Source organism: Hipposideros armiger, unplaced genomic scaffold (assembly GCF_001890085.2).
Source record: "Hipposideros armiger isolate ML-2016 unplaced genomic scaffold, ASM189008v1 scaffold_59, whole genome shotgun sequence".
NCBI lineage: Eukaryota > Metazoa > Chordata > Mammalia > Chiroptera > Hipposideridae > Hipposideros > Hipposideros armiger.
In genome coordinates this window covers 1,670,306-1,697,605 of record NW_017731409.1, presented here as the reverse complement: position 1 = coordinate 1,697,605, position 27,300 = coordinate 1,670,306, and the positions used below count along the sequence as shown (strand labels likewise).

The window sequence follows — 27,300 nt, the reverse complement described above, 5'->3', positions numbered from 1 at the left end:
AAACAGCTTTTGTCCCATAGTAATTAGGCAGAGCTCTAGTTTACTTCTAAAAAAAAACATGATTAGCTCCTTGGGAAGGAGGGGAAAAAAACATGGAGAGCTATTACTTAAGACGGGTACCCTGGGGAAACAAAGAAGAAGCTTTTCACATGGTTGTGCCTCCTAATTGGGCAAAACCAAGGCTGCTGTGTGCCATTCTAGAAGGCAGTTAGTTCCCTGCCTGGTGGAAGAACAGGGGCAGAGGGGTGACAGATGGAAGATGACGCTGGAAAGGCATGGGCCCAGAAAGAGTTTAGGACGTTTTAAGGCCAGATCTTCTGGACTTGCCTCCTATCCCACCTCTGAAGGTCCCTAGGGAGAGAAGGATGCTGAGATCCCCACACTCTGCTCTGTAATTCCTAACATAGCGTTTCCCTCACCCAGAATTACTGAGAAGGGGCTGGTTTGCTTTATTCCTCGTTACGCTCTGTATTGCTTGAATTGTTTATAGTACACATGTGTTATTTATATAATCAGAAAAAAAAAACATAAAGCTATATTCATAGTGTGGGGAGGGGAAAAGACAGAGAAAGCCAATTGTTTGGTAGGACTGGCAAGTAAATACTTCCATAGTGCAGTCAAGTCAACATTAAGAAAAAAAAGTGCCTGTGGGTTTATGATACTTGAAAAAGACCCTAAAAATTCTGAGAAGGGCTAACCCTTAGCATGGTGACAGACTAGGAAGACTTTAACACCCCCCATCTTGTTCCTTTGGGGGTTCAGTGCCAGGCTGTGCTGGACCCCCACAAACAGCCCTATCCAGACGTCCCAGCCCAGGGAACATCTTCCATTGGACAGTTTCCTGACCCTTTTGATGGTCAGTACTCATCTGTATTTTCAGCTTCAAGGTCCTGCATTTCAGGCTAAATTATCTACTGACTCATTCTGGAGACTGTGCTCTACCTGGTGGTGTGTTTGTGTCAACCAGAAAGACTGCCCAAAGACACAGATTTAGCCCAAATATATGATCCTAAAGCGAATTTCAGACCTTAACCAGACAGTGAGAGGGGAAAGATTTTGACTCCTTCTGACACCCTCAAATCAGACCCCTAAGTGGCTGCTGGGTGGGCTCACTTGTTCTTCTGTAAAGAACAGTCATAGGCATGGGCAGCCAGACATTCACCTAGATTAATCATTAGACTTGCTTGATTGACTTGTACCTAGTTTCCTCATTGATTAAATGGGGATAATGGTATTTACCTCATAAGGTTGATATGAGGATTACATGTCATAGAATAGCACCTGACACATAGCAAGAGCTTAAATAATAAATGTTAGCTCTTATCACTATTATTATCCCATGTCCGCCAAGAGTCCTCATGTTTGATATGGGCCCCAAATGGAAATCTGGTGGGTTCCCAAAGAAATAGATACTTTTTTAACTCTTTATAAATCTAATCTGGTTGCTATTAAGCTCTTCTTACCAAGTTCTTTCTCAAGTCCTTCTCCTGCAGATTCCCAATTTTTTTAATTATGTTAGTCTATGAGCCCATTTCTGTGGGTTAAAGGTACTTTCACTCACAACAACACTTGTTAAACTAGTCACTCTGTGTTTATATACAGATTTAGATAGAGTCACATTAAAAATATTAAAAATACAAAAGACTGGGCTGGCTGAGTGGCTCAGTTGGTTAAGAGCGCAAGCTCTGAGCAACAGGTTTGCTGGTTCGATTCCCACATGGGCCAATGACCTGCGCCCGAGCTGAGCTGCCGCTGAGCTGCCAACAGGTGGCAGGATGGCTCAGCTGGTGAGAGCACATGCTCCTAACAACAAGGTTGCCGGTTTGACTCCCACATGGAATGGTGGGGTATGCCAACCCGCAACTAAGATTGAAGGACAACAACTTGGCTGTTCCCCTTCCCCAATTCCCCAACACTGTTCCCCTTCCCCAATTCCCCAATAAAATCTTTAAAAAAAAATACAAAAGTCTAAACTGACAGGTCCCTGGTTATGTCCTGACAACACCCAAGAAAGTGATTGTATAAAGTTCTAGGTCTCCTCCATCTTACTGAGCTTGTTGCAAAGACTAGTTCAAATTATATTTAATTTAAGCCCTAAAAGAAAGGATGGGAAGGGTCCTCTGTTGACTCTCTCTTACACCTTCAACTCATCTGAAATCCTGTCTTGTGTTCCCTTCTTGTCCTTTGCCCTTTTTTTTCCACTGGAGGGGAGTTTTAGGGCAATGATAAGAATGCTGCTGTAACACAGGGAATTAATTTGATCATGCTCTGAAGAAAGAGTGTGTTGATTTTCCGCTAGAAATAGCCTCTCCACCCATCCAAGCAGGGCCAGGGATGTGGTACGTTACACAAACCAGTCCCACTTGGCCAGCTGTTTTCAGATCTCAAGTCCAGAGTTCGGCCTCTTTACATAGAAACATGTTGCCTTCCTCGAATCGATTCCTGTGAGACTAAAGAAAATCCCATGTGGCCCAGGCATGATGTAATGGGGATGTGTGCTTCAGAATTCAAGACACACCCTCTGAATTCCTGGCATCTTTTTACCATAATAATTGCAGGCCACAGTTTTCCTTCTGTGACCCTTGCAGGCCAGAGCTGCCTTGCCTTGGCTGTATTTCCTCCCAAGCCTGGGCCAGAAGATCCATCTCTGCTTCCTGTGGGTGTGTGGATGGTGCTGGGAAGTCAGGCCTGCCTCACTGGATATTCAGAGAGCTTAGCATTTACGTCTGGACAGAGCTTATTTGCAGCTTGTTTTCCTGGTCATTTTCATTTATTTATTTATTTATTTTTAATTTTTAAAAAATATTTTATCGGGGAAGGGGAACAGTGTTGGGGAATTGGGGAAGGGGAACAACAAAGTTGTTGTCCTTCAATCTTAGTTGTGGAGGGCACAGCTAGCTCAGCTCCCAAGTCCAGTTACCATCCAGCTGCCTGACGGCAGCTCGCGACTGCTCAGCTCAGGGTGCCGTGTTCAGTCTTAGTTGTGGGTGGGTGTAGCCCACCATCCCATACAGAAGTCGAACTGGAAATCTTGTTGCTAAGAACGCTCACTCTAACCACTGAGCCATCCAGTGGCCCGGCAGCAGCTCAGCAGCAGCTCAGCGCGGGTGCAGCTCACTGGCCCATGTGGGAATCGAACCGGCGACTCTGGTGCTCAGAGCTCATGCTCTTAACCAACTGAACCACTTGACTGGCCCCTGGTCGTTTTTAGATTCCTGAATTTAGGGTAGAGAAAAAGAATGGATCTCTGTCATTTGAAATTGCCTGTGAGAGTATTTGGTTGCTTTACTAGACTGAAATTTCCGAATTCAGATGACAATGAAACCAGCACATACTTGTTCATAGTACTTATTTGAAAGTTAAAATCAATGGTATTTACATTAACTTTTGATTTTAAAAAACATTAAAACTAAAGTTTAAATGTAGTAATGATAGCCATGATCTTACTCTTGATAGACTCAGTTCTTATTTCTTCCTTTAGCAGCACCCAGTAGTAATATTAACAAATGGTAACATTAACATTTCAGTAATGGTTAGAAATCTCACTTGAAACCTAAATGTACAGTGCTACAGCTTGCGTGTGAAAATGTACATCAGCCTTTCAACACAGATACTCTCCCATGGGCAACAAGCAGAGGCGATTAGATTATTGAACTCTCTAGCCTTCAAAATGGGGGAAGTTACTAACTTTCCTGCATCTTTATCTCCTCTCCCACCATAGCGGAAAATAACCCAATATTTCTTAGGTTCTTATGAGGTGCCACATTTTTCATTAATGTCATTCATCTCATTAATCCTCACAGTAAAGTCTGTGGGGTTGGTATTATTGTGCTCATTTTAGGAAAGTGATACTTATAGAGGTCAGATTATCCAAAATCATATAGCCAAGATTTGAAGCCATGACTGACTAAATGTAAGTGTCTTACATTTTGTAATAAGGATGATTATACTTGGCCCCAAGCCCCCTTTTCTTAGCCCCCCATAAGAATGATTTGATGATAGTTTAAAATTATATTGCACACCCTTGTATACATATGGGCGTATGTATGTAATTGACCCTCAAAGCTGGTATTATGTTAATGCCACCAAATCACTAACTAATTGGAGATGGAAGAACTAAAGTTCACAAAGAAGGCCTCCTCTGTAATGTGGAGGTTATGACCACGTGTGTTTATCTCCATCCTTTCTCATGATCTTTCTGAAATTATTTCAGTTTAATAAAAAAATACATAATGTTAGCCCAAAAGAGCAAAGAGATTGGGAATCTCTTTGAGACATTAACAGGTTTGAAAATACTGAAAGACAGGAAGTGATGGAAGATTGACAAGCTATAACAGAGGAAACTGTAAACCAAATTGCCTTCAATGTAGAGTAATGGTAGAACACTTGAAAGATTTCCTCAGGACTTGGAAACACCAGATATCACAGAAAGTAAAGCAGATGAAAACAACAGATTCGTTGAAAATTGTATATGAAATACATGAAGTAGTTGGACCCCTTTTCTCATGCTGGACAGGTAGGTGACAAGTCTCCAACCCAGGATGAAGGCCAAAATTTATCTTTGGAGAAAATGAATTAGAGAAATTTCAGATTTGGGACTCAAACAAAGCAGAAGACAAGGGGAGGCATTTGGCTAAAACAAGGGATTATATATGCCAAATGGTGAATCTGAAGCTCCTTCTTCAGCCCTGCTTCTAGAATGTAGCAAACATATGAGATTGGACAACTCTTTTCTGTAAATATCAATCCAAGTATCTATTTATTGACATTGATCACTCTCCAATGGATCCCACCAGTTTAAAAATGTTGTCCATTACACAGTGCTTCTAATTATGTTTTTAGAATAAAATATATTTTATAAATTAAATATGACTGAATAACCAAGGATCATTAGACTTTGTTCACATCAAAGAGACAACAAAATACACAGAAAAAAGGAACCATGAGGAATTAGAGATAATGCAAGACTTAGGAAAAAATACTTAGAATAACTGTAATTAGTATCCTCAGAGAGTTAAAGATTATATAAAAACAAGAATAGGGCATGCGGAATTAGAAGTAATCAAAAAACAATAAAGAGCTTCTGGAAATTAAAAATATGATAGCTGACATAAATTTAAAGACAATACAACATGATATTATTTACTATTTGAAATTATGTGTAAGCATTAAGTTGATTAAAAAATCAATCTTCTAGAATTGTGAACATGTTTAAAACAGGAAAAGAAAGTGGCAGGGCTGAATAGGGAGAGAGAACAAAGATGGATATTGAATCAGGATGTTTAAAAAGTTGGCATGGGATATTCAATGTACAGAGAGGTGGAGTGAGGCACTCAAAAACTCTGTACCTCCACAGAAGCAACAACAACATTGATAGAAACTGTCAAAATCAAGTTTTTCAGAACTCTGAAAATTAACTAAAGTCTTGCAACAATCTGAGAGGTGTTTATTCAGAAAAAAAGGAGGTGAATCGCAGTAAGAACAACAAGGTTTGTGTCATTTTAACTTTCCATAATCCCATTCTCCCTCTCCAGCTCTGCAGTGACCTTGAAAGCCAACTGTCTTGCAACTATAATAGCTTTATAAGCCAGCAAGCAGCCTAGCAGCCATTGCAGGGGGCAGGACAGGGGGCTTCCCATAAGCCCCATCCAAGAGAATTGTCACTGTTTGACCTGTCTCACAGCTCACTGAAAGCTCCATTCTCAGGACTTCTCTTTATTTGGCCTGACTCAGAGCTTGGTTTATGTGAACAGTCCTACCCACAGGGCATTTGTCAAAAATAATCACTGGCAATTTCTTACCATCATGGCTGCCTAAGTCCTGCTTACCAGGTAGAGCTAACAAGAAGTGTTGACCAAAAAATGTAAAAGGAAAATGTGGGGAATGAGGTTTCCACAGGGGGCTTTATAAAGGTCCTACATGTACCAGGGAATCTAGAAGGCACCGCACACTCTCAGGGCTTTGCTCCTGCCCAGGAAAAGACCTGAGAGGATCCTAAGCTCTCACCTCGGGCTGACCTTGAGGGTCTGTGTAAGCAGGAAGTGAAGGTGAGACTGAGTTTTAAACTGCTTGTTGGAGAGTTGAAAGCATGCCCCAACACACACAGAGACCCTCAGCAAAGGCTGGGAGACTTACTGGTTCATTTAGGGAAATCTGTTTAATCATCAACTGTTCAATCATTAGTCACTAAGTGACTTCATGTGCAAAGGATCCTCAAAAAAATCTATTGGCTGACATATCATCAAAAACCACAGAGACCAGAAGGCAGTGGAATGGCATACAGGTATCCCCTGCTTTTCAAAAGTTTGCATTGTACCACTTCATTTTTTCTAAAGACGTACATTAATGCCTGTTTTCACTAACTGAAAGAAATATAAAGAGAATTTTCACTTTTACGAAAAAAGGCAAAAAGTGAAAATAGCGTCAGCATTTGTCCTGCATCAATCCATGATAGAGGCATGTGCACCCCAAGCATTGAGAGTGGCACCATCAAGCTACTTCCCGAGAAACTACACTCAGCATCTCAGTATCAAACCTCTATAGCTTTGAACTGTATCTGTGAGCATCTGTGCTTTATCTCAATTTATGTTGTGCATCTGTTAGCAGGATGTGTCCCAAGGTAAGAGAAAAGCCTAAGAGAGCTTTGTAAGGCTGTTGTGCTTAGCGTGGAACTGGAAGTCATTAAGTATTGTGATCATGGTGAATGAAGTAAAGACATTGTGTGTGCATTGAATTTTGGGTCAGAGAACACTCAAAAATTTTCCCATATAAATTAATGGTAATTGTTTCTTCACTTTACTCCATTTCAGCTCTCAAAAGGTTTCATAGGAATTCTCTACTTTTGGATAGTGGGGTAAACCTATATTCAAATTGCTGAAAGAAAGACTATCAAGAAGAATTGTATGTCCAGCAAAACTATTCTTCAAAAAGGAAGGCTAAATTAAGACATCCTCTGATATACAAAATCTGAGAATTTATCACCAGTATACTTGTCCTACAAGAAATACTAAAAGGAGTCCTGCAGGCTGAAATTAAAAGACACTATAGGGTAACTTGAACCCACATGAAAAAATAAAGAGCACTGGTAAATACTATGTATCTAAATACATAGATAAATCTAAATGACAGTATGAATGTATATTTTTTTGTAATTCTTTTCTTCCTGTCTGATTTGAAAGACAACTACAAAAAACAATAATTATACAACTGTGCTGATGGACATATAATGTGTAAAGGTGTAATAACAGTAGTAGTACAAAGGAAGGGAAGAGAGTGGAACTATATTGGAGCAAAGGTTTTGTAAACAATTGAAATTAAGGTGGTATCAATCCAAACTAGATTGTTTTAAGTTAAAAGGTTAATAGCAATCCTTAGGATAACCTACAGGAAAATAACTCAAAAATAAACAACAGGAGAATTAAAATAGTATACTAGAAAAATATCTAACAAAAAGAAGTTACTAATGGAAAAATAGAGGAGCAAAACTCATAAGATACATAATAATAAATAGCAAAATGGCAGACATATATCCTACCTTATTAATCATTACATTAAAAATAAATGGACTAAACACTCCAAAAGGCAGAGGTTGGCAGAATGGGTAAAAAAAAAAATATGATCCAACTGCATGCTGTCTATAAGAGACACACGTTAGAGTCAAAGACACAAATCAGTTGAAAGTGTAAGAATGGAAAAATACACACCATGCAAACAGCATCCAAAAGAGAGCTGGAGTTGCTACACTATTATCAGAGAAATAGACTTTAAGACAAAAAGTATTATTAGAAACAAAAAAAGGACATTTTTCTAATGATAAAAAGGTAAATCCATCAGGAAAACATAAGAATTATAAATATACCTGGGATGCCAAAGAAATGTATACAAGTGGACACTTTGGTCAACATTGCTCAAGCAGTGGTTCGCCATAATCAGAAGGGTCTGGACGCTGATGATAACCACTTTGAGCACCTCTTATAATTGCAGAAGTCAAACGTGACTTGTATTCATCTTCTGTTATCAGTATATATTGCATATTTCAATTGTAATAGCTTTTTCCTTCCTTAAAATGTGTATACATTTTTTTGGTACCCTCTGTAGATACACCTAACAACTGAGCCCCAAAATACATGAAACAAGAACTGACAGAATCTGAGGGAGAAATAGACAATTTAACAATAGTAATTGGAGGGGCCAGCCGAGTGGCACATTGGTTAAGAGCTGGGTTGGGATGCCAGTTCTGAGCAGCAGGGCCCCAGTTTGGATCCCACATGGGGGCTAGTGACACTGCGCCCTCTACAGCTAAGATGGTGAACAACAGCTCTACCTGGAGCTGGGCTGCCATGAGTCACAGGCGATGGCATAGGCTTCAGTGGGGATGCAGTGGGTTGCCATAAGCTACCATGTGTGGCCAGCAGCCATCGTGAGCTGCCGTGAGCCACCATGAGCGGCCGTCCAGAGGTCAGCGACTGATCCTTGTCTCACCCAGGAAGAGCGCAATGATAATACCAACACGGGGGGCCGGTCGAGTGGCTCAGTTGGTTAAGAGCTCGCTCAAGAGTTTGAGCTCTGAGCAACAGCGGTTCTAGTCCAGCCCGAGCTGAGCAGCCGCGAGCCACCATGAGTGGCCCTCCAGAGGTCAGCGACTGATCCTTGTCTCACCCAGGAAGAGCGCAATGATAATACCAACACGGGCTAGTGAAACAACGTCCTCCACAACTAGACTGAAGAACAAAATGACAGCAACTTGTCTGTTCCCCTTTCCTGATTCCCCAACGCTGTTCCCTCCCCCAATTCCCCAATAAAATCTTTAAAACAAAACAAAAAAAGCCAATAGTAATTGGAGACTTCAATACCCACTTTCAATAATGGATAGAACAACTAGGCAAAAGATCGATAAGGAAATAGAAGACTTGAACAATGCTGTAAACCAAGCAGGCATCTGTAGAGCACTCCACCAACAATAACAGATACACATTCTTCTCAAGTGCACATGGAACATTCTCCTGGTAGACCTATATTAGGCCACAAAACAAGCCTCAATAAATTTAAAAGGATGAAACCATGCAAAATTCTCTAATCACAATGGAATAAAATTAGTAACAAATAATAAGGAAATGTGGAGAATTCTCAAGTGTGTGCAAATTAAACACACACTCACTCCTAAATAAGCAATACGTCAAAGAATAAATCACAAGGGAAATCAGAAAACACTTTGAGAAGATGAGAGCAAAAATACAACATACGAAAACTTATGTGATGTAGCTAAAGCAGTGCTTGGAGAGAAATTTATAGCTTAGATGCTATATTAAAAAAGAATTTCATTGCAGATAAATTATACCTCAATAAAGCAGATATTTAATATAGAAAGAACTAATGACCCATATTCTTTCACTGTATAAATTTGCATACTATCATATATATGCAGTCACTAAAGTATCTCTGATTTTAGGGAAAAATGATAATTTGGGAAAAATCACTCAACCTTGCAAACCACATGTAAAATTCACAGAAAAAATAAAAGCCAACATGGTTTTAAAAATATATGAACAGATATTAGGCTTATAGTTAATTATATGCATGCTAAAGCATTTAGAGGAAAGTGCACTGATATTTCCAATTTACTTTGAAATGCAACAGCAATAAAAAAAATAAGATGGGTTGATGTGATAGGTGATAAAATGATTTTATAAGTGATAAAAACAAGCATAATAAAATGTTAATGGTAGAATCTACTTGGTAGGTGTATGGGTACTCACTATAAAATTCAACTTTGCTGTATGGTTGAAAATTTTCATAATAAAATGTTGGGGGGGGGAAGTATACTGAAAATGCCACTCTGACCCAGAACTATTACTGTCTCATAATTTACTAAGTTAATACCCTATCGATCTGAAGAAATTAATGTTTTCTTTAAGGCGCTAGCTCTTTTAGTTTATGTGCTTTGGGAACCTGATGTATTATAGGAAAGTATTTTTAAACAATCACCAGAGAGATGTTAAGAGAGCACAGTGATACTCTGGGAATAAGATCTTGTAACCACAGGGCCAAACTTTCTAGGAGAATCTTCCCAGGGTCTAGAGTTGTAGACTTATTACAGAATTATATGTAATTAGGGATTCAGATCAGCTTAATTTCTGCCCCCACTTCTGTAGGAAACGTTGTGAAGTTGGCCACATGTAGCTAAATGAATAAATTCACACCTGCTCAAATACAGTTCATTTTTCCACCCTGTCATTTCCCAGCACTGTATTACTTTTACAGCTCGTACTCCCCTATTTTGAGAAGGCAGCTTAGATGCCACTGAACTCATTCTCTACTCTCCTGCGACGCTTTTCCTACTGAGGCTTCGGTGTTCCATGGAGAGCGATTTTCCAAGTGATGAAGCAGATTTTTATCAGTATGAGATCCAGATATGGACTGGGAGCTGGACCTCTGCCACCTCTCCCTCCAGCTCTTCTTAACACAATGACTCGGGAATTCCTTTGAGGATCACCGGGTACACTTGAAGTCCCCCTGATCCTGTGGCCTCCTTCCAGCCCCAGAGATCTTCCTGTCTGGAGTATTTCCGGCCCTTCTGTCCCTGGGCTTGGTTGGAGAGTTCAGCTCAACCTGGGGAAGGGACAGAAGACTTGACCTTATCAAAAGCCTGTTGAATTATCTGATGCAAGACTGACTGGCTTGTTTGCCTCCCTGGCTCTCTTCCTGGGCTTCAAAGCAGCTGAGAAAACAACCTTTTTCTAAGTCTTGGACAAGGAGGAAAATCCCTGGCATGAAGGATTTCTGTCGCAGACACTTGGCACAGCTAGAGGAAAGGTTTGTTTAGCTTAGCAATGGGTTTTATTAGCCCAGGCATCCAGTTGACGTGAGATAATAGGGTCCCTGTTGCAGGACATTTCAGAATCAGTGGGTTTCCTCCTTTGCTTCTCAGCAGGACCCTTGCGTGCAGATGAAAGTATTCTGCATTCAACAAGGACATTGCCATTGACTTCATCAACCACCACCTAATCTTGCTGACCATAGGGGAGACTGAGACAGGGTTAAAAACATTAGCAAGATGTGAAATTGTCGATGGATGCAAAGCCATATTTCTGAACTATCTGCCTCAATTGCTTCTCACCCCAGTTTTTTTGTTTTTCCCAAACATACTACATTGCCTTTGGGCTCTGCATCTTGGAGCAGAGAGCAGGGATCAAAAGAAAGCCAGGCCTACCACCTGCCCCTGCAGGAAGTAATTCTTCTGCTTACACTTTCCCTCTGCCAGCTCCTTTTGCTCTGCCCTTCACCCCCTACCCGTGTAAGAGTTGAGGTGGTGGGTGGGATGAGGAAGGAAACACCGGAGAGGAAGGATTCATTACTGGTGTTAAAGGAAACCTGCCTGGCACAGGAATTAGAGAAGAGAAAGTGAAGAATTGGTGCCAGCTTACTCTCAGCACATGGCTGCCTGTTCATGTCTGCTTTCCTGGGCCACAAAGGCAAAACTCACTTTTTCCTAAGGGTCGGGCTCTGTTGCAGGAACTCGTGTAACCTGCCAGAATGCTATAAAAGGAGCCTCCAGGATAGCCTGGACCCAAGGTTCCGAACATCTCCGTGCTGCCTGCTCCACACTGGCCACCCGTGGAGGAGAAAGGCTGGGCTGGGCTGTGGCAGATGAGAGTGACACCTGTACTTCCAAAGGAGGACACAGGCGTTATCCCTAGAAGGTGTCACTATCCAGAGGAGGCCTGAGGTGCCTGTGCCCAGCACTGTCTGCCCTGTGTGGCTCCTTTTCCACTTTCTGAGCCTCTTGGAAGTGGGATCAGGCCAGTAAAAACATGTGATGCTATAGCAAGCTGAAACCAAAGACTTGACTTTGGGCCTGCCCAAGCTGAGAATCTTGGCAGTGATGGACTGGGCAGCCTGCTCCTTTCTATGGCATCTTCTAAGTCCCCCAACTTTGGGGAGAGGGTGCCAGATAAGTCCTCAAAATAGGTATGAGTCAGAGCTTCTGAAGGTCACCGATTTGTGCGTTTATTCTCTCATTCATTTTTGCATTTCGTAGTTGAGCGTCTATTTTGTATACAACACCATACTGGAGGTTGATGGGACCGGAAGAAGCAGCAGTGATGACGATGGCCTCTGCCTTCAAATACATGGTAGTAAATTCAGGTGACATTAACTGTAAAACGGAGAAAGCACTAAGTACCATTAGAAAGGTACAAGTGAAGTGTGATGGGATTAGGGAGAGATTGGTTACCTCAGGCTGGAGAAATCAGCATAAGCTCTCTGGAAGAGGTGGCATTTGTATGAGGTATTCAAACAGGAGGTAGGATTTGGACTTTCAGAAAGAAGGGCAGAAGGAAGGCTGCCATTGTGAACAGCTGAGGCCACCTGCATGGAGGCCTTGTCCAGTTCCCTTCTCTGTCTTGAATCCTGCAATAGTCATGCTGCAGGGGGGGAAATGTGCCCTTATTTGCTATTATGTATTCTGCCACATTTGCTTTGTTATATCAGGGAAGTAGATTGATCTGTGCATGACATATTTGGGGCTGCCATCATGGTGAGTTGAAAGTATGGAATATAGAACCAGGTGGCATGGATTGAAATCCTGGGTTCACCACTTATAAGCTACCTACCTCAGAGGCTGTTGTGAGGAATAATGTCTGCTGTTGACTATTGTTGTTTTCATCATCCTCAGTACTATGGCAACCCCGGAAGGCTCCCCCACTCACCCGATCTATAGGACTCTCCACCATTTCAGACCCATTGCTCTCCTTTGAGAGTCTTATGTTAAAAATGCAAACACACCTGAAAGGGTAATACTGTTTAAATCAGCTGCCACTCTAGAGCTAAAGAGAATCAGCTGACAGCTTATTTGCTCAGAGCAAAATAGGTACCTGAGGGGAGGGGCAATAAATAGGAGGAAAGGAGAAGAGGATCTGGGAGGGGAGGCCAGGGAGCTCCACAGGCCAGCCAATCCTTCTGCGTTTATTTAGAGCAGCTAGGCCTTTGTGTTTTCACTTGTAAATTGGGAAAAACCCTCACACATACAGCACAGGGGTAAAGTGAAGAACAGCGAGGAAAATGCCCGTCAGTCATTTTAGGAGCTCCTAGCATGCAAAGCGCTAGACTGGGCCCTATAGAAGAGATGGAGGGTGGGGGTCAAAGAAAAGCCCCTGATCTTTGCAATTCCATCAAGAATTCAGAACATACATCTCAGAAATAAATCGAGGTAGAAACAGGTGGCATCCTTTTAAAAAGTGCAAATTCACACAGGGAAAATTGAATCTGCCTGACCCTTAGTAGGTAATCAATAAATGTTTGTGGACGGCTGGATGGATTGAATGAATGAATGAATGAATGCCCGAGAATGAGGGGCTCATAGGAGAATGTTCAAGTGAAAAAAGCTCAAGGCCTAAAGACTTGCTTGTGTTGTGTCTTCCGCCACCAGACTGTCAGCTGCAGGAGGGCAAGGACCTTGTCTGTCTTGCCCCCTGCTCTATCTGCCCCCTGCACCTAGAACAGTGCCCAGCACAAAGGAAAGTGCCCAGGAAATACCTGTGGATTGAATAAGTACATGGATGGATTGGTGGGTGGTACAAATAACGGAAATTACTTCCAGATGGTAGTGGGATTTAGGACCCGGCATCTAGTACATAGTAAACACAATATTTAAAAATATCAGTGACCACGTTTCTTGCAATAATAAATGAAGAGAGGAGAAAGTATATTCATTAGAGTGTAGAGTCAAACTGGCCTGATAGGAAGGAAACATTCAAGAGAAAAGCAATCTGGCTATTTGCAGGAGGTGGAACTAACAGCTCACAATGCCACACACCTGACTGGTGTCGCGCTAGGCTTTCTGAGTCACATAGGGCTGCACTCATTCTTGCCTGACTACATGTTTCCGTGAATCCTCAGAGAGTTCCAAAGCCAATTTCACACATTGCATACCGGGTTGAGTGTGATAAAATTTCTTCACTAGGGCCCTGGAGATTTTTGTTAAGCCATCAGGCCCTCCCTGCAGGGTATTATGCTATTATGCGTTGAAGAAGATAGAACAGCTCTTGACAACAGCCCACGTCTGATAATGATTAGAACACCTCAAACATATGGGATGACTGAACATCTGAAATGGCACAGCCCAAATGATCTGCTAGGGAGGATGGCTTGCTTTGGAAGAGGATAATTTATAGTTTGAAAGGCAGAAGTGCACAGGCATAGGATATGGATTCAAGTCTAAAACAGGGAAGAGTCTATTTACATTCACAAAGACATACATGGCGAGCATCACTTTTTCCAAATCTATTCGGCTAGAAAGCTAATTTGCACTTCCCCTCTCTACTGTGTAACACATAGAATCTCCATATCAGAAAACTCCTATGAAAAGCAGTATGCACCTTCCCCACGGGCCTTTTACCATCATGTTTGCAAGGAAGAGTCTGTGGTCATGGGTTGCTGTGGGCGTCTAACCACCTCGATGGTCCTCCAGTTGTTCTCCTGTTCATTTGTCAGTTTCCCTTTTGGAATTTGGACTCCAATCCAAACACCTTGCACCCAGCATGATTTGCAGAATGAGGAGCAGAGCACGGCCATCTCTTCCTTGCTTCAGATACCATCTCCTTTGGTATAACCTGAGATGACACTAGATTTGTGTGAGCCACATCTCACAACCAACTCGTATTGAACTGTAGTTAGTTGACACTCTTGATCCATTCTCTGAATGCGAAATCTCATCTCCCAGATTCCATAACTAATAATTGGTCCTCAGTTCTCAAGGACAAGGCCTTATATATATTTCAATAAAATCACATCCTAAAAGATTTGTAGGATGCAACATTCCAACCAAGTTGAGATTTGTCTTGATATTATGACTCTCTAATCTAAAATATTAACTCTTGCACTATATGTTTTGTCTTCTGTTACCATATTCAGCATCCTATCAATGGGATGGGATCAATAATTATATGACCCACAAGTCCAAATGTCACCTTTTCAGTGAGGTCTCCTCTTACTACGCTATTTAAAATTGACCCCCTTCTCTGATCCAGTACACTTCCTATACTTTTTCTTTGCCTTTTTTCTCATGTAATCATCTAACATACCATATATTTTACTCATTCATTCTGTTTATTATCTTTTTGCCTCCTTTAGAATATAAGCTGTGTTAGAGTAGCAGTTTTTGTGAGTTCTATTCCCTGCTGGATGCCACATTTGTTGTATGGATGTGGTTGAACACATCAGTGTCCTTATCCAGGTCAGGAAGAATGTTGAACGTGACTGGACCAGGGCTAAAATACAGTATGTTTCTGCTTGAGGTTGTTGCCCCTCACCAGATTGCTATTGATCCTTTGGTCACTTACCAGACCACTTAATATGATTGGCACGCAGCCTAACTTGTCTTCACTTTACCCAGAAGGCTCTTGAACATTTGTTACAGTTTTCTTTGCTAAAAATCAGATATTTCGTGTTGGTGATAGCCCTCTGCTCTATCAATCTGGAAACTCTTTCTGAAAAAGAGGAAGTGGGATTCCTCTGACGTAACCGATCATTTCCTCTTCCTTAGTGCACACAAATCATCCTTTTGATGACCTATTTTAAACACTGCTTGAGAGGGACAGGGCATTAATCAGTGGCCTGTCCTAACCCCTTGATTGCCTGGAAAGGAGGTTCTTCCAGGTGTGAGGTCCCTCCAGGTGAGGTCTTCCTGGCTGGGGCTCTGGACTGGCCCACAGAAGTGGGCATGTGCTCCCTGGGAGAGGAAGCAGTCAGGTAATGGAGGTAAGCCCCACTGAGCTGGAAGGCTGAGGCCAGATGCCATTTGTTATGTTGCATTGGAATATCACACCCTTTTTTCCCCCTGGTCTTTGATTCTGTAGTCTATAAAATAAAAATGGTAATATAATATTCAAAAATATTGTGTGATATTTTATTGATTATTATTAATTTATCCCTTTTTGGTTTCACATCTAATTGCTTCATGCAAAAAATAAAGATCTGAAGTTTTAAATATGTTTAGTTTATATCTATTGCTCTTTGATCTAAAGGATTTATATTTCTTTTATCCATTTCCTTTCCCCCATTCTTTCTGACACAGCGGTGGTTGAGGCCCTTGCCATTTCATTTCTGAACCATCACTATAGCCTCCTAACTGGCTCCAGGACACCCATCTCTTGTTTGTCCATCCATCTTAGACTCTTCAGCCAGGCTGATTTCCTGAAAACTAGCTACTCAAAACGTGGTCTGTGGACCACAGAATCAGCATCTCCTGGGAACTTATTAGAGATGCAGACTCTCAGGCCCCACTCAGAAGGTAATCAATCGGAATCTGCAAGTCAACAGGACCCGCAGATGACTCCTACCACATTCAAGTTTGAGAAACACCATCCTTTCTTCTACCTGCCATTCCCTAAGGGACATCCATAAACTATCTCTGTCAGAAAGTTTCCAGCTTCATTTTCATGTGAGATATTTTTGACGGGAAGATGTCAGTGCCCACCATCTCTTCATTGGTTCTGAGGATGATAAGCAAGTTTATCTAGATAACTTTAGAGCAGTTGTAAAAGTTATTGAGATTCAACTTGAGGTGAATCCTTCTCGTAAAAGCAAAGTATATTGTTTTTTTGATGAGTGAAAGCTAAGGAGTACTTGGGAAGCATATGTGGTGAATTGGTTGAAAATATTCTTGTTAGTTTGATGTAGTAACAAGCATTTTATATACTTAATTTAATCCTCACAATAATCCCATGTAGGTGGGTGGTGTTATCCCCATTTTACGTGTGAGGAAACTGAGACTCAAAAAAGCTAGGTTGTCCGGAGCCGTAGAGTTGGTTAGAAGTCATGCTATGATGTAGTGACAAACACATCCAAAATATAGTGGTTCAGACAAGTGGCTCCATCCTGAGGTGGACAGGTGACCCCAGGATGTCCACATCCACGTGGTTGGTCGATTGTGGTTCCTGCCCTTGGGAAGGGGGAAAGGAGGAAAGGGAAAGGGAACAATGAGCACACAGTTTTCTTATGAAAATATAACCCAGAAGTTCTACGTGCCACTTATACTCACAGTCTGTTAGTCAACGCTCGGTCATATGGCCACACCTAGTTGAAAAAGAGGCAGAGAAATGTTGAAACTTATTTACCAAAAGGAAGAAGGGGGATGGCTACCAACGTAAAGTTGCAAGGCTTGCCATAGGCACCTAGCTGATTAATGGAAGAGCCTAGACTCAAACTCATGACGAAAACCTGTGATCTTTTCACCACATTATTCCACCATTTCTCACAGTTGACAGTGAATGTTACATTGAGATAGATTGAGATATTACATGTAAGCCTTTTGGTTATTTGAAATTATCTCTTTCTTCTTCCTTACCTCCCCAATTACCTAAGTGGCTCAATGCCAAACTGCCACTGTTTCTAATGATGTTAATTTGTAAAACAGGAAGCTGATATCTGTCTTCCTTTGGGAGAAATGTTATAATAAAACAATCCACCAGTTTTTAGAGGTTCTGTAGATCCAGATGAGGTGTGATAATGGGTTAGTGATAATGACCAAATGACCATTCCCTTTAAGGTAGGTATCTTTTTAGGAGAATGCCATTGCTCAAAATATTTTTGAAATGCTGTGTTGGCTGGTGCATCAGTCAGCTCTTGCTGCAATAATGCTTCCTGACAACACCAACATCTCAGAGTCAGGCATACGGTAATAAGCATGTAGCTTAGTGGCTCTCCTGCGGGTCACTATTTGAATAGGCCTGGCTGGCCAGCTCTGCTCCAGGTGACTGTCATCTTCCTTCTGAGATGGCAGATTAGCTTGGATATATATTTTTTTCTGACAGTAGCAGAAATATAGAAGAATGAGTGGAAATATGTGAAGCTTCTTGAGTCCTAGTCTGAGAACTTACACATTTCTATTAGCCAAAGCAAGTCATGTGTCCAAACCCACAGTGAAGGGGCATGAAGGCAACTAGGAGGAATGGTACCAATATGGACCTGGTGAAGAGCTGGGGTCACCGTGGCAACCTACCACAGCTTTTCCTTTAGCAATTAATTTTGAATATTCACAATGAGGGTAAATCTTTATCTTTTAAGAGATTTTGACTACTTATTTATTTTTAGTACAATAGCTAAGGTTATGAATAAAATTAAAGAATCAGGCTAGGTTTATCTTCACACAGAAAGGTAACTGTTTAAGCATGTGACATAAAATAATGAAATTTACTTCGAAAAGGACTGATTCAAGAATATGGCATTGAGTGACAGTATGGGTGGAATAAATGTACATCCTTCCAAGGTGATCAGTTAAATGATGGAATGATACTCAGTTGGTTCTAAAATAATTTTTTTTTAAACTAAACCTGTGACTGTCATCATATGTCACCAGTTTGTCTCAGATTAGAAAGGAGATTGAATGAAGGCGCATCTCCGATGTCTCCTTAGCCTAACCCTGGGACGTGTGTTTTATGTGCAGGTTCTCGTTGCCAAATCCCCTCTGGCTCCCTTTACCTCATTTGTCTACACCATCAAGAAGGAGGGCCTGGTTCTTCAAGGTAAGATCCTTACATTAAGCCGTGTCTTTAAGCTGGCTGTGCTCAGTGCTGCTCATTGTGACTTATAATTATTGCTATATGCTCCTGATCGAAGCTACCTCAGGACAGAATCAAAGCCAAAAGGAATTAGCCAGTGATCTTTAGCCTGATGAGGTAAGAGACATTGGCAGTTGTGGCAAGAAGGTGGCACTGGGGCTGAGAGAACTACAGAATTTCCTAACAGAGTGAGACAACCAAAGAATGAGGGTTGAATCAAGCAAGGGAGAAACTGCCACCACTTCACTCCTCTTCATAGAGCCCATGGAGTGAGGGAGCAGGTGGTTAAGTCTCTGAGGCCAGGGTGGAGGACGCAGCGCTGCCTCAGAGCCCTCTCGCTCAGCAGACTGAAGAACCATCCGGGCTGGCAGCCTGCGGGGCACTTCACATGCTCCGTGAGCACCGCTTCCTTGGCCTCCTTCTGGTAACTCCATTTCCTTCCCTGTGCTCCAGTCCCAGCTGGGGACCGGGCCTTCCTGACCCGCGCCTTAGGACGTGGGCCTGGGCTTGGCAGGAGCTGGGTTCTGGCTCATGGTAGAGCACCCATGGGAAAGCCACAACCTGAAACTCACTGCTCTACAGTGAATGGCGGCTCATTCCCAGATGCCAGATCCTCTGGTGGGTAGGGAAGGTGTCCGATTTCAGGTCTGTGCAGAAAACAATGAACGTGACGAGATCCATTGAAACACCCCTGAACTTAGCCCACAAGGTCAGATGGCCAAAACTGCTTTGTAGATTAAGAAGGGTCCCCACAGAAATGCTCAGGATACACATCTGTCCCCCACTGTCAGGCAGGAGGCCCTAGCCACAGAGATGCATAGGTGAACATCTGGCCTAAACCACAGAAGAGGGAGCGTATGATCATTGCTGTGTGTCGGAGGAATATCTGCCCTTTAGGATTTTGTAAATTGAGTATTTTCCCCAGATCTGTGAAACAGGGTGAGTCCTCACAATATCCCCAGGGAGACACCTTGCAATGCAGAGATCTAGCAGGAGTTTTGTGAGGCGGGCTGGAGAGTTCATGCTTCTGACGGAGGAACAGGCTGCAGCCTTCCCTTTCCTTCCTTTCCTGAAACGTCCGCTTCTTAATGGACCTGGAAAACAGTGTGTTTGTTTGGTGCAGCTGAGCTCCACAGCAGGGACTCAGGTCCAGGGGAAATTTGGGGTAAGAACTACTGACCTTTGGCTCTTAGCCTTTGACTTATGCTATCCAAGTTCCTTGGTAAATATTTTTTTTTACAATCGCAAATATTGTTTTCTGACAAAGAAGCAGAGATTTCAAGACCAGATTAAGCAAAGCAAACAGCAGGCCCCTTTGTTACATACTCTCTAAGGGTGTATAAGGAATAAGCAATCAGGAGGCTGGACTTTTATTTACCCAGTGCGCAGCGTGGCTTTGGCGCTTCATTTTTAGAGGCTTTCTTAAAAGATTAGAAGTCTACTAAATAGCAAATCTTGATGAAGATTTCCAGGGGGAAAAGCACCAGTTCTGCCCAGATTGCTTGTATTGAGCCTTGATCCCTGGGCATTTCGGTAAAGAGCATTTCCAAGCCAGGGCTGAGCTGGATATTTGTGGGAACAAGATTCGCAGGGTTTCCTCTCTGATGCTCCTTGCTAAGATCATGATTTTGACAGGAAAGAGGAAGTTGTTAGAGAAAGCAGAGACTGGAATTACAATTAGTTGGTAGAGGTTAAAACACTACAAAGAAAGACTATTAGAAAAAGTTAGAAAACGAGAGCAAGTGGGTTACTAAAGGAGGCTGACCTGGCGCTGTGTGTCCAGGAAAGAGACAATTTCAGGAAGTGTTGATGTCTGATGACACAAGAACCCCACCGAGTAAATAAAAATGGCTGGGAGACCACAGAGCCTCACCTGGTTGCTTTCAAAGCTGTTTTATTCCTTCCACTGCCTCAAGCTATACTTTGTCTCTGAGGTTTTCCAAAGGAGCAAAACCCTTCTGCCCCTGTCAGCAGGGCCACTGAATACAAACCTCGGGGTAGTCCCCCCTCTCCAGGTATGTGCTCCCAAGACTTTGGGAAAACAAAAAGAAGCTCTGAGCCTCAGAAAAATGGGGACCCCTCCTTTACTGGAGACCCCTTGGCGTTCCATTCCAGCTCTGATGTGATCTTGAGAAAACCTCTGGCTCGCTAGTCTTGTCAGCTTGAAAATGACAGTGATGACCTTGATATAGTGCTTTGCAAACTGTGTCACAACCCATTAGTGAGTCATAAAATAAAATAAATGAGTCACAACCAGTATTTTTAAAAATTGAAATAGAGAATAGGAAAAATCAGATTATATCACATATAGTATACTGTTTTGTGATGTGGGGTGTGTGTGTGTGTGTGTGTGTGTGTGTGTGTGTGTGTGTGTGTGTGTGTGAGTGTGAGTGTGTAGGTTGCAGAGCAAATGTTTTTCTTACTTGGATTGGAGTCATCAGCCTTGGTAATCTCTAAAGACCTTCCCACTTCAGCTTTATCTGATTCTCCTAGGAGATGGTGTACTTATCACTCACTCAGCTCAGTAGAGCTGCACCCTTGAGATCTCCACACACTGGAACTTAAAAAGCTCATTTTTCTCCCACTCTTACCAGATGACTGAGCTAAAGAACACCTGCACAGTTCCCCAGGTTTAAAGCAAAGAAACCTTTGATCCCTGGATGGTAACCTTGGAAAGGTACCAATAGTCAAGGCCAAGAAGCTCTCCTTGTGTGAGGGGTGCTCTGGAATCATAGCCCTGAGTTGGCATGGTGGTTGGTACCTGGAGCTGGAGTGGGGTGAGGTATGCACTTCATGCCTGAGGGGCACAGGGACGGAGAGGCGAAGGGCTGGAAGGGTGAGGGCAGCTCTTGTGGTACCAACTAATAGAGAAACTGCCAGCCCAGCCACATTCAGTCTTTGTAATGGAGCCAGCCTGGAGCGGTGGGGAAGAACCCAAACAGGCTGCCTTTCTGGCAGTGGGGATGGGTGGTGGGTAGTTTTAGTGAATGTGGGAATGATCCCTCAGTGCCTTTTAGCCCCTTGGCAAGCCCCAAGATTCCTACTGGCCTGCTAACCAGGAGGTTTTATAATACCTGGAGAGCTCCTGAGTGCATAAGCAGAGGCGGGGAATAAAAGGTGAGGCCAGAATTCCATTTACCGGCTCCACAGGCCATTCCCCTCACCAGTTCTCAAGGATTAGGATGCTGAGAACAGCCGGCAACTGGGGGCCTTATACCCTTCCTGCCCCTTTGTTCACTGGGATGGGAGGGACAATAAAACGGCAGGCTGGAGAGGCTGAAGGGCTTGGGTAGAGATTTCTCAGGCTGCTTTTTGAAACACTTGAAGGAGCCGGTCCACGCTATTGTTGTAGTAAAATAGAGAGCGGAACTATTCTTCTTTTGCGGGGGAGGGGGAAAAAAGAAAAAGTAAAAGAAAGAAAACCCACCCTCCCAACATCTTCAGGAGGCCGCCTGGCTCAGGCCATTACCATGGTAATACTGCTGTTTGCATCTTCTTTGTCCGGCACTTGTCAGGGATCCTGGCCTCTCATGGTTGGGCCCAAACACTGGAAATACTTGGGCCCCAAAGGAGAGAGGGAGCTCACAGCCACCAGTTTCCTGTCAGTTCGAACTCTGAGAGGGGCCAAAGCCCAGCAGAGGGAGAGTTCAGCTCTTTTGTGCAACTGAAGTGGAAAAGGTGAAGGGGGTGGAGGATGCCATTAATACATTTTTTGTTATGTCCCCAGAGTTCATCATGAAAGCCCCAGCACCCACTGAGTGGCAAAACTTAGAGGTGTGGCTAACCCAGAGTGAGGCTAAGGGGTGCCAGGACCTAGTGGAGAAGGAAACGCAGGAGTTGGCTTTGGGCATTGGCTTTAATGGGTTGGAGCCACAGCACCACATGGCTGCAGACGGGAAAGGAGAGTTCACAGTGAACTCCAACTTGACTCGCATCTGCTTTGGCCGTGTCCTTTGTTTCCCCAGCAAACCCCAAACGTTGTGCCACCCAGAACACCACTGGGACCCCTGGACCTCGGTGTCAAGGGCAGGAGGAAGGATGCTATAATTAAAAGCAGCCAGGCTGCGTTGCTGATTTTGCAGGAGGCCTAGGGAAAACCCAGGGCCTGGCTCTCCTGAGCCATCCAGGCTGTCCGGGGGTGGGGGGTGAGGGCGGGGAGCTCATAGCAATAAAGCCCTGCTGACTGGGTCAAGAAGCAGATCCCAAAGGAGGGGCTGGCCCAGGAGAAGGAAGAGGTTGATTCAAAGGGGGCTCCTCCTTGGCCACTTTTCCTTTGTTCCTTTTCTTTTCCTCAGGAATGTAGGGAGCATTTGAAAAACAAAGGCCAGGTTGTTTTCAACAGGACAGAAGATAATGGCTTAGTTTCTTGGTAGGACAGAATTGTGTTTTTTATATTGTTTTTTGAAAAATCAAGATCAGGTATGACAGGTTGAATTTGGATTCTGGCACTGTCTTCAAGTTTCAATGAACCACGTAAGCCTTGGGATGGGGATGGGCAACCTGAAGGGAAGCCCAGGGACCCTGAGACAGGTCCAGAGAAAGTGTTGGAAACAAAGCTTGTCTCCTGTTTTTCCAACCACCTAGTATAGGGACTTAGAAGAAACCAGAAAACAAAGAAACAAAACAATAATTTTTTTAGAGCTGGAAAGCTCTGTGCCTCATCTTTCTTGTAAAATCAAGAGTGGTTGTTTGATTGCCTTTTGAAACATATTGGGAGAGGCATTAATCTCCTCTATTTGTTCTCTTGTCACAAAGTTGGGTTAGATTCTTCCACTCCATTTTCTTAATCACTGAGCCAACTGGATGATTTATTGAAAAATTATTTCCCCCCAAATACCACCATCTGAGTTCATCAGATTTCAGCTTCAATCAGTAACCTATCTAAATGTTTTCTGCCTGGTGGACTCAAAGTAACCCAGAAGATTCTCAGTCTATTTCCATCCAGGTATGGAGGTGTCTGCTTGGTAAATACCACCCACACACCTGGCACAGCCTAACATTCTTGTGGGAGCCTGGGCAGAGAGCCCTGGGATTCAGTGGAGCAGAAAGAGTGAACTTGTCTCCCAGAGGCCACAGAGAAGAGGGCAGAGCAGGCCTGTAATGTTGTCCCCAGGCTGCCAGGTGCCACTGCAGCCTCAGAAAGCTCATCCAGACCCAAGCACTTGTCTTCTGCAGCTTCTGCCTCCTTCTTGGGGACAAGCTCTCAGACGACAGGAGGAAGGACTCACATCTTCTCTTTTAACATTCACTTCACATTCCGTCCCTTTGTGACATCTTCCCACACTGGCCCTCTGCTTTGTTGACCTTTTTTTACTCTGGCTATTAGCCTCAAAGAGAGATTTTTTTTTTTTTAGTGCATTCCAAATTTGTATAAGTTGTTTATTGTACATATCATTCCATAACTTGCTTTTGTCACTTAACATTATTGATTTTGCAGTATATCCATGTTGATACACATGGATCATGCTTTTTCACTTTAATTGAGGTATCCATATCCATTGTTTGAATATAACACATGTTATTTGTTCCCCCATTTGATGGAAATTTCAATTATTTGTTAATTTAATGAATTCTGTTGTGCATGTTTTTTGGTATGCAGGTGTGAGGGTTTGTCTAGGTGTATATCAAAAAATGGAATGGCTGGTTAAAGGGTATGTAGTTGTTAATCTGGATGGCCATGTGCCCAGCTAAATTTGGGGAGTTCTTTTGCCATGAAAGAGAAAGGGAGATGAATATTCAGCAACATATCCCTTTCAGAGGAGTCCATTTGCAGAAATTAGGCCCCAGGGTTCAATAGTACAGACCTTAGGTCTAAACTCATAGTGTGATGTTGAAGCACATTATAAATATTTTGTGTAAAAATGTTGTCAGGAACCTCTTTGGTAGAGTCTAGAGCAGAAAAGTAGGGTACCAGTCAGTAATGCCACCACAGATCAGCACCTAAAAATCTTGGTCCCCTACCCAAAACTAAATCTATCTCAAGCAGAAACATCAGTATGTGTTTTGCTATTGCACACTATGCAAGAAAGATATTTGAACAACAGCTACTAGTGCTTATAGCACAAGGCAGGGTATGAATTTGGTCCAAAGTCATAGACTAAACACATTTTGTTTCCAAAATGTTTTTTTCCTGTCTCCACAATTTTTTAAAACATGGAACAAAATGTTAGTTGGAATAAGGTTATAGAGAAAAACTCTATTCCAAGACCTGGACTCCTCTTTTAGAACCTGGAAGCCATTTGGCTATCTGTGCAGAGTTACAATTTGCATTTGTGAAAATGCCCAGGTAATGATACCAAAAGATGTTAAATCAATCCAGGTTGTTGATTTTCTTTGAAAACCTCTTCCAAAAGGACTTGGTGTTCTTTCTGGAATATGACTTAAGCTTTATTTCAGCGAGTTCAGTTTAGCAGCAGGTATTCGTTGAGCATCTACGGTTTACAAACCATGGTGCTCAGGGGATGTGAGCCTGAAAAAAAAATGGCTCCTTCCTTTTAATAGGTCAAAATCTAGTTATTTCAAAACAAAATAACTTTAATCAAAGCCAAACTGTGACATGTATTATCAAGGTTCAAACAATGGGATCTGAAAGGATAGAGGGGATAGATTCATTTCAGTTAGGTTGACCGAGGAAGGTTCCTGAGAATATGTGGGACTTGAACTGGACATCAGGTCCTGAATACTGATTAAAATGGCCTTCCTTTGTGTCTTGTCAGAGACCAGTTTCTTTTGCTGTTGGAGGAGAGATTTGGGGACCCTGGGGAATGCTGATTAGTGCCATGTGACTAATGAATCATGCTGACTAATGTGTTCTAAATGGATTGATTTAACAATAAAGGGAACACTGAGAGTCAAGAGTTCAGATCCTGAATTTTACCATGGATGAGGTGTAAATCACTTAGTCTCAGCACTTCCTTTTTTGTCAATTAAAATGTGCTCATGATGAGAATCCAAGTCACCTTCACTAGAAAGTGATTTACAAACCTCAAGGATAACAGAAAGGCTTAACCATAACTCCCAGGACAGTCTCCAACAACCTTGGGTTATTCACAGTACATACAGAATCAGCACATCCATCACGGGCGGCCCCGTAGCCGTGCAAAACTTCTATTTCCTCACACATGCCATGAGAACTGACAAATAGTGCGCCGCACTCACAAAAACTGACAAATAGAGGAGCTTTTGAAAAATCTTCCTATCTACCTACTGGGGCGTCTGTATTTTTCTACAACAAATGTCGCCCCAGAGCTAAGAGCTTGCATTGCACACACAGCTCTTTCTCTCTTTTGACATCTCCCCAGCTAGACTGCTTGAGAACCTGGCCTTCCGTGTCCAGATGTTTACTGAATTCTGAAGGCCCCCCAAAGGGCCCAAGTTCTTTTGTTGCTCTCCAAATCACTTCCCACAGAGACTGACCGATGTCCCGAAGGAGCCCTTCAATAGGGAGGATAAATGGAGGCAGATGAAGACATGACCCCCTGAGGCTCACCCACGTCCACACTAACAAAGGGTCTGAGGCACAACCTTGTAAGGAGCAGTTTGGTCAGCAGCATCCCTTCGAGAGGCCAAGTCTCCCCCATGGGGCTGCTTTCAATGGCTACCATCCTACTGGAAGTACTGAGCATTTGTTAAGGGCTGTGCTGTGCTAGGTGTAGCTCAAAACATCTAAATCATAGTCCCCTGCCTTTGTGAGGACTTCCTGGCTACAGATGGCAGCTGGCTTTCTCAGGGAAAACCAAGGGTAGAGGAGGAAGCCAAAGAGGGGCTCCTGCTTCAGTGGATGACTTCTTCCCACCCAGCCCGGAAAGACTCTCCTTTTGTCTATGGCAGTCGAGGACCTTACCCCACAACTGTGCTGTGTGTTTCTGGGTATCTCTGGCGTGTGAGGCCATCGGCTCTGTGGGTAGCAGGCAGGTACGTTTGTAAGTGGACTACTGCTGGAAAGAAAGCTTTATTTAGACTGCTAGTGGGAAGTTTGTGCATTTCATGATAACTTTCTCTTTTTTCAAACTTCCTTTCTCGCTTTTCTTTTTTTTTTTCCCTTTAGGCCAACAGAGGCCATAGGGACCCTATGACCTTTGTCTAGAGCTGATGGGGACGTGATTCGTGAAATGAAGCAGGACTGTGCTGCTTGGAAGAAGAAAATGGAAGCCGACCTAATGGGGATTAGTTGATTGCTGTTGAGATGGTTGCAGATTTGCCACCATACCATTGAGCCAGCCATCTCAGACCTAGCAGGGAAAGGGAAGATTTAGAAGCCTTTGTTCAGGTCTCTAGATGCATGGGGCTGAAGGCTTGCCGCCATGGGATGTCAACAGCTCTAATAATAATAATTTGCACTTATATAGCACCTTTCAACCAGACATCTCAAAGTGGCTTAACCACATTAATTAATTAAAGCCCACAATCCCCCTGGGGAGTGGAGGAGGATGGCTAACAGGATTTGTAATTACAGGACCGTTTCCGAATAAAGTATTGTCCACCAAATAAAAAGAGGTGTATAGGAATTGGGGTCTCCAAAGAGTAACTGATTCAGCAGTGAAATCATGGAAAGATGGGGGAGGCTAGAGGCGGGCGTGGACGTGGGGGTCTGCTCTTGTGTCCGAGGGAGGTCGATGGGCTCAGAATTCACTGACAGGTTTGGATCCAACTGAGAAGCGGAACATGTATGGTATTAGTGGCATTTGGAAGGTCATTAGTGGCGCAACTATTGTGGTGTAAATTCAAGTTTCACTAGTATATT

General features: G+C 42.9%; 1 protein-coding gene across 2 annotated transcripts in view; it reads left to right on the top strand.

The window, feature by feature from the left end:
* Positions 1-27,300, top strand: part of RAD51B (RAD51 paralog B) — a 579,424-nt gene that overhangs the window by 514,983 nt on the left and 37,141 nt on the right. The window contains exons 9-10 of one of the 2 annotated variants that reach the window (XM_019641387.1): positions 18,443-18,521; positions 26,605-27,042. In XM_019641387.1, coding sequence (XP_019496932.1) covers positions 18,443-18,521; positions 26,605-26,621 — 96 coding nt within the window. In that variant the 3' untranslated portion in view covers positions 26,622-27,042. Of the gene's footprint in view, positions 1-18,442; positions 18,522-26,604; positions 27,043-27,300 lie in introns of those variants that run through there. The other variant, XM_019641386.1, reaches the window with a different exon arrangement.